At 28.6% G+C, this 17509-nt stretch overlaps 2 protein-coding genes across 2 annotated transcripts; one reads left to right on the top strand and one right to left on the bottom strand.

The window, feature by feature from the left end:
• Positions 1-9799: 9799 nt before the first annotated feature.
• LOC112690029 (zinc finger MYM-type protein 1-like) lies at positions 9800-13146 on the top strand. The gene is made up of 4 exons (XM_025563917.1): positions 9800-9815; positions 11982-12112; positions 12637-12681; positions 12745-13146. The coding sequence occupies exons 1-4, from the start codon at positions 9800-9802 to the stop codon at positions 13144-13146; spliced, it is 594 nt and encodes a 197-aa protein (XP_025419702.1).
• Positions 13147-13427: 281 nt separating this feature from the next.
• On the bottom strand, positions 13428-14674 carry LOC112690028 (zinc finger BED domain-containing protein 5-like). The gene is made up of 3 exons (XM_025563916.1): positions 14509-14674; positions 14172-14428; positions 13428-14114 (listed from the first exon to the last, which is right to left on the bottom strand). The coding sequence occupies exons 1-3, from the start codon at positions 14672-14674 to the stop codon at positions 13428-13430; spliced, it is 1110 nt and encodes a 369-aa protein (XP_025419701.1).
• Positions 14675-17509: the final 2835 nt, after the last annotated feature.

The raw sequence follows: 17509 nt of genomic DNA, 5'->3' as shown, positions 1-17509 counted from the left end.
TATTGGAAGGATAATGTTTCTAAAGGCCAATCATGAATTTCAACCATTCTGACTGATAATAAAAATTTAAATATTTTTGAATTTCAACCGTCACAAAAATATAAATTTTTATATCCCTGTAAACCATGTTAGCCTATTCTAATCCTTGAAGTTCATTTTTAAATTTACTTTTTATTTATTCAAACTATTTCATTGAACAAGAGAGTTCTATAAATATTGTCCAAAAGATAAATTAAGATATGATGTTGGTCTCAATTACTTTTTACATCTTGATAATAATCAACAGTTTTTGTTTTAAGTACAAAAGAATCAGTATCCGTGTATACATAATATAATTTCCGTATTGTTTCTTTGAAGTTTTATAATAAATTTCATACGTCAACATTTTGAACAAAGCTAATACATTCACTCCAATACAGACAGATTTATTGAAACAGATTTTTGTTTTTTTCTTTTGAATATATTATTATTAATAATATTATACAGGAAGAATAATATTTTATATTATAAAATATTCATTTTTAACCGTAATTATTTAAATTATTTGATATATATATATATATATAACTAAATAACAAATTTATTTATTTAATTTTATTTTGTATTCAAAAATATTATTAGGCCTCACTGAGTGGAAACTCGTGTGGAGGCCCAGGAGTTATATTGTATAAAAATATTGTTATTAAAAACTAAAAATCTAAACAATTATAATTTAAACAAGACAAATAATTAAAATAATAATAATAATGAGTATGATAATGTAACGTAAATAATTTAGGTATATGAATATAAAGAATTTGTTTAGCTTGTGTGTTTGTTTGCATTGTGTTCATATTGAAGCCAGTAGTTAATATATTTTTTGAATATCAGTAAAGTCTTATTTTAAACATCATTGGGTGATCAATTGTATGTTTGAGTCTCTACCCTGTCTTATTACAATTTATTTTATTCGGCCAATATAAAGAGAATGTATTAACTACGTGTTTAGTATTAACTTCATGTTTTATGGATGATAATAGATTGTTTTTTTAATATACGGTACAGGGTTTTAGAAAAAGATTATTTACAATGAGAACATTAAACTGCTCTTATAATTTTTTAGTGGGATATTCCCAATATTTTTTACTTGCTACTTTATAATTATAAAGTAGCAAGTAAAAAATATTTAAGTATTTTGAAATTTTTGAAATTATGATAGAGCATCATCATATACTCTGCTGTAATCAATTATTCCATAAGTAATTAGGGATTTGAAGAGAGTTAAATATATCGTTCTTATGTCTTTATATTTTATTATCTCACGTAATTGTTTCATTATATAAATCATTTTTCTTAATTTATCGGTGACAATTTTTATTTGATTTTTCCATTTCATATTGTGACATATTTCGATACCTAGACATTTATAGTTATTAACTATAGTGACGGAATCACAGTGACATTTGCTTGGTGTTTGACAATTATTTACAAGCATTTTTATTTTATCTATAGCAGGCAGTGTATGTTCGGACAGAGAGTATAGTATGATGGCGGATGTATTAAATAAACAAAGAAACAAACTATTATCAAGAAGAAACAAATTATTATCACATCAATTTTTAATGGCTAATAGGTAATTTTCAATGTTTTTTATTACTTTTTCCCTAGTGGCTCTAGTAAAAATTAAGACCATAACATCATCAAAACATATTATATTAGTATTTAATTTGAAAAGTTTTATATAACTTATTTCGATATTAAAGTGTACTGGGGATAGTGTTGTATCCTATGGTACACCACATTTTATAGTTTGTTCATTGGAAATATTATTATTGATTTTACTATTTATTTTCAGTTATTTAACTATGATTCGAAAAAAAGATTAAATCAGTTCGGTAATGCCAATTTATAGCGATTATAGCTATTTTAAAATTATTTGGAATTTTATTTAAGATTAAACATACTCGTAAATTAAAAATGCGGCATAATGATGTACATAAGTTGAAGTTTTTATTTTTAAAATAAATACATGGATTAGAAAAAAATCGTTATTATTGTTTTCTCCATTAAAACATTTCGCAATCGTTATTTTCGCTATTTATTTTTGACTTTCGCGATTTTCACACGAACTCGTGTGTTTAGTAGTGATGGGTCGAACTGTTCGAAATTCGAACTGGACATGAAAAAAATCGAACAGAACTATCAAGCATTTGTTACTGTTCGAAAATCGAACTTGAAAATATTTGTCGAACCAAACTTACTGGCCACGATAATTCGAAAACCAAATATTTGTACGATTAATAATGCTATTATTATAATAATAATGTTATATTTCCAGTCGCGTGTTACATATCCACCCTCCGCCGACCAAAACATTAATAAGTTGTTTATCGCCAATATAGACAGTGTATCTATATTCATAAATTAGTTATTTTTGTTTTTATCATATTTATTATAGAGGTTAAAATCTATTTTGAGTAAATCCATGGTAATATTCCGATACCGCGACTGTGCTATTAATAAAAACATGTTTACAACTTACGGCTTACATTATAAATTCTACTAATCATTCTATATTTGTGAATTATAGTTATTATTACTATTTTTTTTATATATTATTAAAATGTACTGATTGTATTGTCATATTACACTCAATATTCAATACTCAATGAATATTTTATAAGCTACAAGACAACACGAGAGAGCACAATATTGGTTTTGAAAAATAATAATAATAAGAAATTATCTAAAATTTAAATGTATTGTGAATAATACAATTACTTTAAGTTGAAAGTTAAAATGTAGAATAGGTAATACGAAAATTTAAAATACAATAGTAATTCATAATTATGGTTGATTTAATTTGTAGGTAAGTACAATGTACATGATAAAAAGTATTAAGTTCGAGTTCGAGTTCGAATTAAAATCATAATAGATTCGGTTCGGTAAAAAATATGAAGATTCGGTTCAGTTCGATTTAAAAATCAGGGTTCGACCCATCATTAGTGTTTAGTACACATCACGTCTTCGATATTTGTTTATATGAGTTTTCTTGATCCCAACACGGTTTTAAACCGTGTAGAATGATTCGGTCCGGTGTTATACTGAATTAGTTCCTTAGTAGTACCCCAGCTGTGGCGTCATTTCAGTTCTTCTAGAGTAGGGCAGCGGTATGTTCTTATTGAATTGCCGACTCGGCAGCTAGTTTTACCAAAGTACCGGTTAACGTGGGGGAGAGGGCCGCCAAAACATTTCAAAATATAACGGTTTGTTCTAGTTGCGCAACCAGAGGGGGTCCTCGGGTTCGGATACTCCCTTGAACCATGTAGTATCTTTCTAAAATAAAAATTTTTGGTAAAATTGAATCATTGATTCAAAGATTGATTTAAGAAATTCCACATCAGAAAGAAGACTCAACGGATTAACTACTCTCGATGTCAACTACGAATTTAATGTAACACCTGAAGAATTAATACAACATTTAAGTTATACAAAACAGTGCTTGGATTTTAATTTATAATCTTGTACATACCTTTTACCTTTTTTTTTTTTACATAATACATTTAATTATCAGTCTGTTTTACATTGTAATTAGAATGTTTACATTAATCAAATTATAAAATAATTTCACAAATTTGCTAGATACTTTAAAATAATTATAATTTTGGACTCTTCTCCCCCATAAAAAAATCCTAGTTGCGCCACTGGTTTGTTCTTTGTACACAAGTGCCCGTATAGCAGTATAATAGTATGGTAGTAAAATTTTTTCTGATTCACAACACGTCAAAGGTTTTATAAAAGACGTGTTCGTGTTTCGATGATGTGTCGAATTTGGAGTAGCAAATTTCTAAACAGCGACAAGCGCTCGAGTCTCCCCCCCCCCCTCGCCCTTCCAACGAAGCTACTGAGTACCAGCCGACGGAAACAAGTTAACGAGTCGCGCGTTTTATTGTGCTCATGTCTGTCATGTGCTCGTACATGTGCAGCGGTCGACACAGGTAATGCTTCCGTACGCACGCACGTGTACACTTTCTGGTTAGCATAACGACGACGCGCTGTCGCCTGCGTTGAAACGCTTTCAGCAGTCAACGCACACGATCGCGCGTCGGCCACGGGCGATGTGTTCTCGACGTTTCACCACCACCATCGTGTACGTCCTGCCGTAATTGATGTACGAGGAAATACGTGACACTGTTAGCAATATTAAACTATGCGCGGTGCACAAACCGTGCAGAAGAATATACTAGACGTTATTCATCTGCAAACGCGGAAATGATGTACGCGACGACGACGACGATATAGTACGTTACAGTAACGTCTTACAAAAAACAATATAAAAAAAAAAAAAAAAAACAGAATCTATAACCAATATCAATGTTTCTAGACGAGGAACGTTCGTTCGTTTTAAACATGATTGAAACATCATCGCGTAACTGGCCGTAGCGATCCGTAAGCTCGTATCTGAACGCGTTCCAATGACCATGCTATATTTTGCCTATGCCAAGAGCCGTTACAAGACGCAGCGCCGCTAAACGTTCAGTGTACGAGTGTTTTCCGTCACTACTTTCGGAATTATTGTCGCCAACAATTTTCTGGAGACGGTTTTTCAGGGCTACGGTAACAAAAATTGTTAACGAGCGGGACAAGTGACGGCGGAAAATTCGATTTGGTATTGTCGTGAAAAATATAAAACATGCATTTTCTTACAGTCTAGGAAAAGGAACCACGTGCGTGAAGTTGGCCCCCCGACATTGTCTGATCTACTCCGGACCAATGACAATATTTTGTAACTCATTTGTAACTATTTATAACACAGTTTTCAGAATTTGTAACTCCTTACTTTGGGCACTATAAAAAATATTTGATTGGGGAACTTCACGTAGCCCACCACCGTCTATGAAGTTTCTCCCCTTCCATATGGTCCATATAGTAGACTTCAAAAAAAATTGCGATCCCTGACTCCTGGTATTTTTGAAAATTTCATTTTTACTAACTATTTTTTAAATTTTTCATTGGGTATTATTTTTTTTAATTAATAGTCATTTATATTAATTGTATTTAATAATTGTTTTCATTAATATTAATTTAATCTTACCAGTTTTTAGAACTTCTTAATTTCACCGGAATAGGCTTTTTTAATTGAGTGAAGGATAATTCACGTAGCCCCCTCCCACTTTGTTCTATTAATTCCAAACCTTCACTTATATTTTACCTTACTATCTCATAGCGTACTTATGTACCTACCTATTTTTGTTGTGTATAGTGTAAAATATACGAATTTTCTTGTATATAAATATTTTATTATGTTTTAAAGTCTCTTGAGGGGGTTCCAGTTTTACCCCTTAAATTACGCCTCTGTAGTATACTGCATGGCGAATTCCAAGGTCTTATCATTTTAAATGCTGATATAAATTTATTATATACGCACCCATTATTATTATATACGCATAACTATGAATAAGATAAGATGGAATCTAAGCTATAAGTATGTTGTTCGTATATTTTACACTAAGGTTATATTGAAAGTTAAACGTTAAGAAGAGTTTTTCTTCTGTAATTTTAAACAGTGAAACGCTTTACTTATGTATAAATAGGCTTAATAACAAATTATTGTTCATGTTTAAATTAATAAAATTAGTACTTCATTTTATAATACTCTATATTTATATTAAACTTGAATACGAGTTACCGATGATTTCATTTAAATTTACCTATGATACTTGTAGTATTTGAAAAGCTGTTGTTGGATGTATAGGAAATAAATGAACTACTGAGAACTAACGATTTGATTTGGTTGGGTGGTGGGTATTTGTGACCATCGTAGATTAAGAAGTTACAAGTTAAACTTTAAATGCGTCATTTCTATACGTGCTACTACTTATAAGACAAATTTGTCAAAGTTACACTATTTTATACATTTAAACGCAATGATGGAATGCGTTGAATAAATTATTCTATTGATATTCAGAATTACAATATTTATTAATAATTTATATTTTTGTTTAAAAATTATGAATAAATAAGTATCAAAACTCTGAGATTGAATAACTGGGTGTATAAGCATTTGCCTCGCTAAGAGTATGTTTACCTTCAGATTAAAGTATGTTAAATTATATAAATTTCATGTGAAACTTAACAAACACAAAAGCTGTCAAGATTTATAGCTTAAAACACTTTCACTATTTTTATTGTTTTTTCACAATATTTTTTTGACAATTGTACTTGGTTTTTAATTATACAAGATTAGATATAAGGTTTTTTATTACAAATCAATGCACTTTGATGTAACAACTATGTGATGAATATCTAATTCGCTCTTTCAGTTAAATTAAATTATTCTTATATAAATATCTATGAAAAAATAAAATATATTTTAAAATAACCATTTATAGATATGGATAAAGATAAAAAAATTATACTTTTTGGCTTATAAAATTTTGTTTTATAAGAACTAAGAAAGATTAGTGCTCCAAAGTCAGTAAATTATTCAAAAAGTTTCGCGTTGTGAAATTTTAGTAATTGTATCATCAAATTTTAAGTAAAATTTATATTTTTTGAATTAAGATTCAGTGTTTTTTACTCAATATTTTGATTAGTATTAATTTAATTTTTTAACCTAAGTTTCACTCTGAATTGGTTAGATATATGAATAAACGACAATTATTACTATAAATATTTTCGAATTTTAAATAGTCACAATACATATGTTTTTCTATCATACGACACTTAATAATGAATGAAATTATCATAGGTATGCTTATTAGAACCGTTTTATTTTTTACGGAATCAAAGAAGTTTTACTTTCTCGGAAATGATAGTTTTTGTCTCTTTATTTACTTGCTCATAACGTAATATATATGTATCATGCAAATTATTTATTAGATTTATTCACCGTCAATTTCTATACGTACCAGCTACTTTTTTTTCTAATCATTTGATTTATAGTTGAACATGTATCAATTATTAACATGTGAGTAACACGGTCTAGCTATTCATATTTGATATTTTCTCACTATAGTCGGCAACTAAAAAAAACGAAAACTATAATAAGATACAAGTATAATATTATACCCTTAAAACACTCAATGAGATTAATTGTAATGTATATTGCACCCAAGTTTAAATTCATGTGCAAATAAATAAATACTAAATTTGATAATAGTATTTAATAGATAATTGCCGCAATTAAGTATTTTACAGAGTATAATCTATTTAATACACTACGACTAAATATCCGAGCTCAAAACTGAAGTACAATTTAAACGATTGGCAATTTTTACATCAACGTGTATAATACATACAATATATTAATTGATTAAATACATATTATATAATATTGTTATATACGTTTATTGTTTCTCTAGAGCAAATTAAAACTTTAACTCAAGTATTTTTAAATAATATTTTATAATTATTACACTAGAAACACACTTAAACTATATTACTATATTAACTTATAAATATCTTAAACTGTAGTAATTGATAAAGTGACATGCGTAATCAATTAATGTATGGGTATATAATAAATACCTCAACAAAAGCTTGAATTATATAGTGATGTGAATTTTCATTGTGGTCGTTAATGTATTGTTCTTCAATCATGTTATTTTTTTCGTATAGAATTATTATATTAAATGGATAATTTTATATCCCTGACCTGAACATTTTATACAAGATCAATCACGTGCAGTGGTGTTCTGTGTTTATTGTAATTAAAAAATATTTCATAATTTATATTCATGTTACTTTTTTCAAAATTTTTTTTCATTAAATAAACGCCTAATATTGCATTTTAAAGATTTTTTAACCAATGTGCATTAATTTTTTTTATAACTCGATTACTTACTCTACATTTATATAAAATAATAAAATATACAATACATTATTATTCAATATTACTTCGGCCTTCGATAAGATCCTTTTTTTCGCATTGACTCATCATCGATTTTAAGTATTTAACAACCCATATGTGTAATACTTACAATAATATGACCATAACATTTCCCATTCGGCTATAAATATCAATGCATCCATCCCACAGTGTTCATAAGTTCAATTTGTGTCCCACTTCCTTTACGATCACCTTACCGAATAGTTTATGTGACGAAGCGGAAGGACATACATTTGAACTCAGTGATGTCTGAATTTTATCGCAAGAGTTTTTTTTTTTTACTCAATCATTATTAAATATAATATATTTGGACAAAAATATATTTTCTCACAATCAACAACCGATAAAAATGTTCGTACACAATTTTCAAGTATGCAGTTATCGTTTTGATGTAGTGGCGCCTGCCCGCTGTCACTACACCTTGGAGTTATTTGATAAAATCCTCTTAATCCATTTAAATCATCCAAAGTCTTTAATCTCAAAGTAGTTATGTGGAAATTCATTATTTCTCGTTTACTTTCGATCTACTTCGGTAGTCTGTAGGTCCAACATCATACATATGGACATTCTTTTGAACCCTTAGACTACGTTGATAAGTCAAACGGCGATGGTCAAGTATCAATATATAACATTCTGACGCAGCTCCGTACAAATTAGAGATAACATAATATGTTAGTATATTATACTTGAGTTACGGTGAATGCGTTTATTGTACATAGTTAATGAAAGACAAATGTTTTCAAATACTGCAGTCTTTTTATATTTTATCGGAATTTCGGTATAGCCTTATGTATTTTTCGTAAATAATAAGAAATTATTAAATAATAGTTAAATTTTGGAATTTCAACAATAGAACGAATCATCTTAGCCGGAAAAATTATGCAATATCTACAATTGTTATTTCAACATTTTTATGGAATATGTATCATATACATTATTATATAATGGTGCATTTGAATAAAACATAATATAAAATAAATAAATAATATACAAATAACTGGATAAATAAGTGGAACAGTATCTACTTCAGTTCCTATAATTATAATGCGAAATTATTATTATTATTATTATTTTAATACTATGTAGGAGCTATAAGGAATTTATTACTTAATGATAGATTTAATTACATACTAATATTAAACTATCTCAAAAAACGTTAAATGTTACCAATTTTGGATACAATCTTTTTAAAAAGTAAATTTAAAAAGTAGTTCAATGATATAATTCACATTCTCCAATGAAAATCTGAATGAATTCCCATTTATCATTACTTATTTTCAAAATCAATATATTCAAATTCATGATTCACTAAATATATTGTATTTCTTAAAAACAAAATTCAATTCAAAGGATCTTTTCTAGGAATATATTTTTTCTAAGCACTACACGATTCTACCAATATATTTGCAAAATGATCGATACGTATATGTTATGCTGAATCTGTGAAATTATCGATTTTATGAAATCAACATCGTCGTTCCTGAGTTAATATTCGGCAACTGTAAGGGAATAAGACTGCAGATTATCTGCATGATATCCATGTAATGAATGAACAAAAATACTTCAAGAAACGGGCAATTAACATTTTGGGAATTTCATGAAATGAATAAAAAAATTTGATAATTTCAAAATCTTAACATATCATATTCATCGTCACGATCGTGACGCAGGCTAAGTAAAAAATAAATGAAGAAGCGGCAGCGCGATATGTATTATCTATATTTGGAAGCAAAGTTTAACCAATTAAATCGTATAAAATTGATTGCTTCGTACGCAGTTCATCAACTAATGAACCACATAACATATTTATTTTAAATATACAACAAAATGACAGAAATATTATGCAGATTATGGTTTTGTAAAAATTAAGTTGATAGATAAATGGGAGTCATAAAGCAAAATGTGACAAGTTTCATGAACAATAACATAATGAATAATGTCGATGGTGAGTTTCGTAATGTACCGCCGACTGATTCGTACCTCCATTATGTTCCCACCATATTCGTACATGCATGTGAGTGCGAAAACCATCGTCGACAGTCGGAACGTTGTAGCTGTCACCTCTGTTGTGTAACCTGTCCAGTGGCGCCCACTTAGGGTACCAAATGGTGCAATTGAGGGCCGTGAAGTTAGAACTATAATGTAAGCAGAACTTTTCAAAAACCTTCAAAAAATGTTCAAATAGACTTGTTGGACATTGTTGGATACTTGTTGGCATTTGTTGGACCACACATTATTTTTTATTTAAGTCTTACATTTCTTAGCAATTTTAATTTTTGAATTTATAGATTAATGATATGAAATTTTAAGTGTATTTAAACTACAAAAGAATTTTTTCATTTTTATCATTATGGTTATGTATGCATTTTTTATTTTTTACGTAAATAAATAAGGTTTTTTTTCTGAATCAACGTTAAATTATTTCTGACGGATGTGACCCTTCCTCTAGTAGGTTAGTGACTCCCAGATTGAGAAACGTTGGTCTAATTAAATGCTCTTAGCATTTAATTTTTTTTTTTTTAATCTTATTCATTTTTACACAGAAAAAGTTTTGTTGTAAAATACTAATTGGTTTCTTATACGTACAATACAATATATATGATAGTGAATAAATCTCACGTGAGGAGGGCGAGGTCAGCATAGTAAGTGGATGTTATATACGAAAAGTATAATATATTATTTAATAAAAATATAATGTCGCGAAATTATACGAGCATATCAATACATAATAACATATTCAATACATTATTATACGATATGGTAACATAATATTGTAAAATAACTTATGTAAAATAATAATAAAAATTTTACAAACTTCTAACAACATAGCCGTTCATATACATCACTGTTAGTTACAAACATACGCGTTACGAGCAAGTAGGTGCAATATTAACATCATAATTTCTAAGAGTGGGGCTAATGCCCTATTCTAAGAATTTTTAAAAAGTCGGCAATTCTTTGTCCGATGATCAAATGCTAAAATCGGTAAATCGTAAATTTTTATTAACTATTTTGTACTCAGAAATCAAATAATATTCTCTTTTAAATACACGTTCACGGTTTATTAAAAATTGGGAAACACTGGCTCTTCCCCAGTGTTTGGCAATCATTATTACACGAACCTTATAAACTTTATTTTTGGTATATTATATATTTCTATATATGTGATGTTTATAAAACAATTTTATCTCACTTATCTTTTTACTAAATATTGAATATCAGGAGTTTCGTCAATGCATTTTTTTATATCGGTTGAAGTTCAATTTTTTTTTTACTTTTAATTCACCTTAAAAAAACTAGTAACTTTAAATAAGAACCAACATTAATTTCATAATTTTCATGCTTTTAAGCATTGAATAAATAGATCATAGAGTTGACGGTTTAATTTTTGTAGATAATTTGTTAGAATTTGTAAGAAACACATTTTCCGACAACGATTTGGTTTTATTTATTTTTCTCAATTTTAAAAGTTTTTCATAAGCTACTATGTATCTTTCTTTTGATTTTTCAGGCAATAGATTTAGTGAAACAGCATTTGCCATTTTAACCATGTATGGTGAAGTTAATGGTTCACTAAAACTACTGTACTGATTGTCATCTTTCGCCATGGGCGTTCCCGAGGGGGGGGCAAGACGGGGCACTTGCCCCCCCCCCCTGTAATGTTATTTCCACAGCAATTGGTAAAATTCCCAATGAGAAATTAGCTTCTAAAAATAGGTTTACTTATGTTGCTATATGTCAACCCATAAAAACTATCATTAATAATAATCGGATTATTTTATTTTATCGTATTTTTTGGTGCTCACACGGTTATAAATTATTAGCTATTTGCTGTTACATCGAATATATTATCGTATCGCTTACTTGACAATTTACCTATTATTATTATTATACATCATTATTATTACCCTCGCGAGTACTCCCAACAGTTCCAATGCAGCTTTCGTTCGAAACAAGTGTCATCGCGTTCTAGCAGCAATAAAATATACAAATCTCGATAAGGTAAAATCTTTTTATAACATTAATTATGGACTTACGGAACTTTTTTAAGAAACCTAAATTAGGCGATAGTTTAATGAATCGTTAGATAAAACAAAATTTCTGACTATAGAGACTAATTCCACAAGTGCAGTTGACATTACTGACTTGAGTAAAGGTGGTAGTTTTACTGAACAAGTTGAAAATGTTTATGACAAGGAAGTGGCTTATTATAAAAATGATATAGGACACTACTTGGCAAATGTAAATATTGACGATTCTTTAAAGTTTGATATTTTATGTAATCCATGGCTACTTCATATAATTTTAAAAATGATCTAAAATCGGAAAATGGTCATCCATTTAGACACATATGGCTGGAAGAGAATAATACGTGGCTATCATATTCGGCTATTGGAAGCGTAAAAGGAGCTTTTTGTCGAGTATGTGTATTATTTAAGCCAAATATTCACAGAGGTATACAAGAAGGGTTTATAATAAAACCATTTACAAAATATAAAGATTTCCATACTTGTTGTCGATCACATCTATTTTCACAATGGCATCTTGAGTCTACAACAGGAGCAAATGATTTTATAAATGTTATGAAGGGTAACAAATTAAATATTTTAGAACAGACAATTTCAGGGTTACGAAAACAAATAGAATATAATAGACAACAATTAAAACCAATAATTTCAAGCATTTTGTTTTGTGCAACTCATAATCTTTCTCTACGGGGAAAAACATCAACTTCAGGCATATTTAACGATCTTTTACTTTTTCAGATTGAATCAGGTGATGAATTATTACAAAAACATATATCGGAGAATGTGGGAAATGCCAAATATACATCACCTCGAATTTAGAATGAAATTATTTCTATATACGGAAAGTTAATTAAAAATGATATAGTTAATTTAGATAACGCGGCAAATGCTTTTTCTGTTATTGCTGATGAAACTGCAGATATTTCTGAAATAGAAAAATTGTCAATAGGAATTCGATTTTTAGTCAAACACTCAAATCCACCAAAAATTAGAGAAGAATTTTTACGATTTACTCCATTAGAAAAATTAAATGCTCAATCCGTAGCTACAAACATTATATCATTTACGACTGACTGTGGTTTAAATTTAAACAAACTATATGGGCAAGGATATGATGGTTGTGCTACAATGGCCGGACAAGAAGGCGGTGTTAGTAAATTAATTCGTAATAAATACACCAAAACGTTATTTTTTCATTGTTCTAATCCAGTGTTTCTCAACCTTTGTATAATGGCGACACACTATTAAAATACTTCATACTTTGCGACACATAGAAAAAAAAATAAGAATAATAGATAGTATTAAATATTTATAATTAGTTAATAATACATAAACTTATAATATATAATCAATTATAATATATAAAACAACAAAGAAAAATATAACATAGGTAAAACAGCATTTTAATGAAAAATTTGTGACTGATATTTCTTATATAATATATCAATTCGTGTTGAAATCTTCGATAAGGTGACTCTTAACTCCTCTTCGACATTTATTAATCTTTCCCTTTTTTTTTGTTTTTAATTTCATTCAAAGCAGAAATATGATGTCGAAAATGTTAATAATACGGAATGAGCCAATTTTGTTAAGTTCGGATATTCTTTTTTTGTGTATATCCAAAATTGGCTTAGCTCGAACTCATTAAATTTCATTTGAAGAGTGCGATCGTTTTTTAATTTTGCAAGTTCTTCTTTCTCTTTTAATGAAAGATGTGTGGTTTCTAAACTAGGATTAAATGGATTCCTCACCCAATCAAATAATTTCAAATCCAGCGATGAAAAATAATGAACAAGTCTTTGGTCCAATAATGTTTTTGAGTCATTGATAATTGGTATTATTTTATCAGTAAATTTAGTATTAGCAGTTAAAGGAAACATATCCAAATTATTATCATTTACCCTTCTTTTCCAAATCAATAATTTGCCTTTAAATGCAGTCATTTTGTCTGTAGATATTAATAAATTTTGATTTTCACCTTGCATGCTTAAATTTAATTGATTCAGGTGTTCAAAAATATCAGCTAAATATGCTAATTTTGAACACCAAAATTCATCGGATAAATAATCGGAATATTCCATTTGTTCCATTGTAAAATATACTAAAAGTTCTTCTCTAAGTTCATAAAAACGTGATAAAACTCGCCCTTTTGATAACCAACGTACTTCTGTATGAATAATCAATGTATAGTGGTCAGATTCCATTGATTCACATAACTGGGAAAATAATCGAATTTTTTAAGGTCTACTTTTAATAAAATTCACCATTTTTACGACTTCATCAAGTACAATCTTTAATTCATCAACAATACTTTTTGCTACTAATGCCTCCCTGTGTAAAAAACAATGTGTTGTGTTTATATTTGGATTTTGATTTTTGGCAATTGTAATAAATTCTTTAATAGAGCCTGTCATTGATGGCGCCCTATCTGTACAAATACTTACACAAGAAGTCCACGATATACCATAATTTTTAAAATATTTATTTATGACATCAAAAATATCTCGACCAGTTGTTGTCCCAGATAATTCTTTACAACAAAAAAAAACTGACTAACTATTTTTGAATTAACAATAAATCTAATAAATGCCGTTAATTGAACTTTCCCACTTATGTCTGTTGATTCATCAACTTGCAAGGCAAATAATTCTCCACTTTTTATAACTTCAATAACCTGCTCCTCAATATCCTCTGATATATTTATAATCCTACGACTAATTGTACTATCAGATAATGGTATTTTAATTATTTCTTTTTCTGCTTCGACTCCTAACATAGTCTTTACCATAATACGACAAGATGGCATAATAAGACTCTCGGAAATTAAATGAGATTTTTTTTTTGAGCTATCAATTGGGCAATACGAAAACTAGCTTCCTGTGCCTTATCCGAAATTTTCACTGATCTTATAAATTGTTTTGATTGTAGTTTTTTTGAATCTAATAGTCTTCGAAAATAATCAATTTGTTTATTTTGTAACGATTGATGTTTTGTGGTGAAATGGCGGGTTAGCTTATTGGGAACCATTGATTCATTCGACAATTTTTCGTCACAAATAAAACAATAAGGAATAGGACAATGTTCGTCGCCGACCCAAAAAAATCATAATTTTAAATAATTTTCATTGTATTGACGATATTTACCTTTGAATTTTTTAGAAGGATTTTCTTGTTTTTCTTTAAAACTTGACGATGCATTTACAGAAGATGACGAATTTTTTTCTGTTTCCAAATTTTCTTCATCTGTATTCTCTCTTGCTACTTGTATTTTTTAAATCAAAAATTTATCCATTTTATTTTAATTAGTAACAAAAAAATATTGTTGTTAATAAATTAAGAAAAAATCTATTCGACTATAGAAGTAAATGACAACTGAGCATACAAATAAAGTGAGTTATTGATACGGTGCATGTTTTCAGTATAAATATACTATACGTATTCACTGTTTAAAAATAAACAAAAATATCAAAAATCAACATTTATAAATTAAGATGACACACAATAGGCGATTCGAAAGCGATTAATCGTTCAAAATGACGATAATAATAATAACCCAACGATAATAATACAATTTATTTTATGCCGATAGCTGAAAATCTATTTTTATTATCATGGAAATTATATCAAATACCTATTAATTTTTGTAAATAGTTAATAGTGTTAATAATGTTTTTTGTCATTTAATATTAGTACTTCACGCGACACATTTGGACTTGCTCGGCGACACACCGGTTGAGAAACACTGTTCTAATCACAAGTTAAATTTATTGCTAAATGATTTAAATAAAATAATGATTATTCGTAATACTACTGGAACTATAAAAGATATTATAAGATTTTTCCATGAAAGTACGCTTAGACGAAAACTTATACCTAACATACCACTATTTTGTGAAACATGCTGGTCGTCTAAATATAAAAGTATAAGAGTATTTTCAGAACATTTTATTTCAATAATGACAAGTTTAAAATCATTATCAAATAATGAAGTACATTCGAATTCCAATACGAGGCAACAAGCTCATTACTTATATTCTGCAGCCTCAAATTCATCATTCTTAATTTCTATGATAACTATGGCGATGTACAGTGCTATTTTAGAACCTGTGAGAAATATGTTACAAGGTGTGTCAGTAAATCTATATAAAGTCAGTGAGCATATTAATTCATTACTAGTATTGTTCGATAATCACCGAAATGACACTGATATATAACATTTTCCAAACGTTATATAACGAAGTGAAATCAATCGCCATTGATTTAGATATTGTAATTACATATCCGAGAACAGTAAAAAAAACAGTCACTAAGAGCGAACTATGAAACTGAGAGTTGTGAAGATTATTACTGAGTATCAATTTTTATACCATTTATTGAATCAATTTTACAATCTAAAAAAGAACGTTTTGAAAAAAAATTGACAATGCATTTTTACTACAATATCTTCATCCCAACATTTTTAAAAAATTGGAGAAAAAAATGTATTTTGAGAGTATTGAAAAATTTTTTGATTTCTATAAAATTGATAATCTACAAGCTGAAGCAGAAAGTTGGTACAGTTTTTAGCAAAATAAGAACTGCCAAGATATTGATTTCATCGATTTGTTAAATTGTAACTATACGTTTTTTCCAAGTGTAGCTGTTGCTTTGGAAATATTTTTATCTCTTCCGGCTACAAGTTGTATAGTAGAACGTTCTTTTAGTACATTAAGGCGTGCTAAGACATGGTTACGATCAACGATGGGTGATGATAGACTGAGTGGAATATGCATATTGAGTGTTCATAGAGAAAAAGTAAATTCAGATAAAGAAAAATTTATTGAAAATGCACTGACAAAATTTGGTAGAGAATGTCCACGGAGATTGAAATTTATATTTAATGAAAAAGTCTAATGTATTATAATAATATCTAATTGTAATGTTTTAATTGTAATAATGATGAAATATAATAATATACTATAAATAAAATGTATAAAAAAATTTTTATTTTTTTTTTAAATTAATTTTGCCCCCCCCCCCCCCCTAAAAAAATGTCTAGAGACGCCCATGTCTTTCGTATTTTTGCTTGTTTGCGCGCTTCGCAGTCAAACCATTGCTGGTTCGATTGTGTGACGTACTCGCGTCGTTTGGAATAAAAAGGAACACTTAACAAGGATAATTAATGAAATTATAACAAATGCTTGGATAAACGGGCCGAAAGCGCCACAGTAATATTAACAGAAAAAGTAATAATAAATATGATAAATATAAAAATAACAATAAAATCACATATGCTCCAAACGCGTTGTAATAATATAACAAGACAAATTGTATAAAAATAAATGTAATATTTTTAACAAATATAACGGACGGTCTGTCGTTCGATTGGTTATGGCCACGCGACCGTGTTCACACGTGCGATGAACGCCACAACGGGCAGAAGAATTGGTTGATCAGTGGCATCGGTTAGATTTACTTACATTTTGAACATCTTCTGATTGATAATTATAAACAGTTTTAGATACTATAGTTTCTACTCAATCTTCATTTTCAAGGATTTAGACACGTCCTGAAAGACGTGATCAGTTGTAGAAAAAAAGGTGATTTTTTGGTCACGTATATTTGTTAAACTA

This window comes from Sipha flava, unplaced genomic scaffold, assembly GCF_003268045.1.
Source record: "Sipha flava isolate LNK unplaced genomic scaffold, YSA_version1 48_pilon_pilon, whole genome shotgun sequence".
Classification (NCBI taxonomy): Eukaryota; Metazoa; Arthropoda; class Insecta; order Hemiptera; family Aphididae; genus Sipha; species Sipha flava.
The sequence above is the reverse complement of the archived record's forward strand: the minus strand, read 5'-3'. Positions and strand labels throughout refer to the sequence as shown.

Bases quoted from the DNA above. Each gene is read 5' to 3' on its own strand.
- LOC112690029 (XM_025563917.1), top strand. The intron at 12,113-12,636 runs GTAAATATTGAC...TTACTTTTTCAG, and splicing joins TAGGACACTACTTGGCAAAT to ATTGAATCAGGTGATGAATT. The intron at 12,682-12,744 runs GTGGGAAATGCC...ATATACGGAAAG, and splicing joins AAAAACATATATCGGAGAAT to TTAATTAAAAATGATATAGT.
- LOC112690028 (XM_025563916.1), bottom strand. From the start codon at position 14,674: ATGTTAGGAGTCGAAGCAGAAAAAGAAATAATTAAAATACCATTATCT. The intron at 14,429-14,508 runs GTGGGAAAGTTC...TTTGTTGTAAAG, and splicing joins TGATGAATCAACAGACATAA to AATTATCTGGGACAACAACT. The intron at 14,115-14,171 runs GTAAAAATGGTG...TTATTTTCCCAG, and splicing joins AGATTGTACTTGATGAAGTC to TTATGTGAATCAATGGAATC.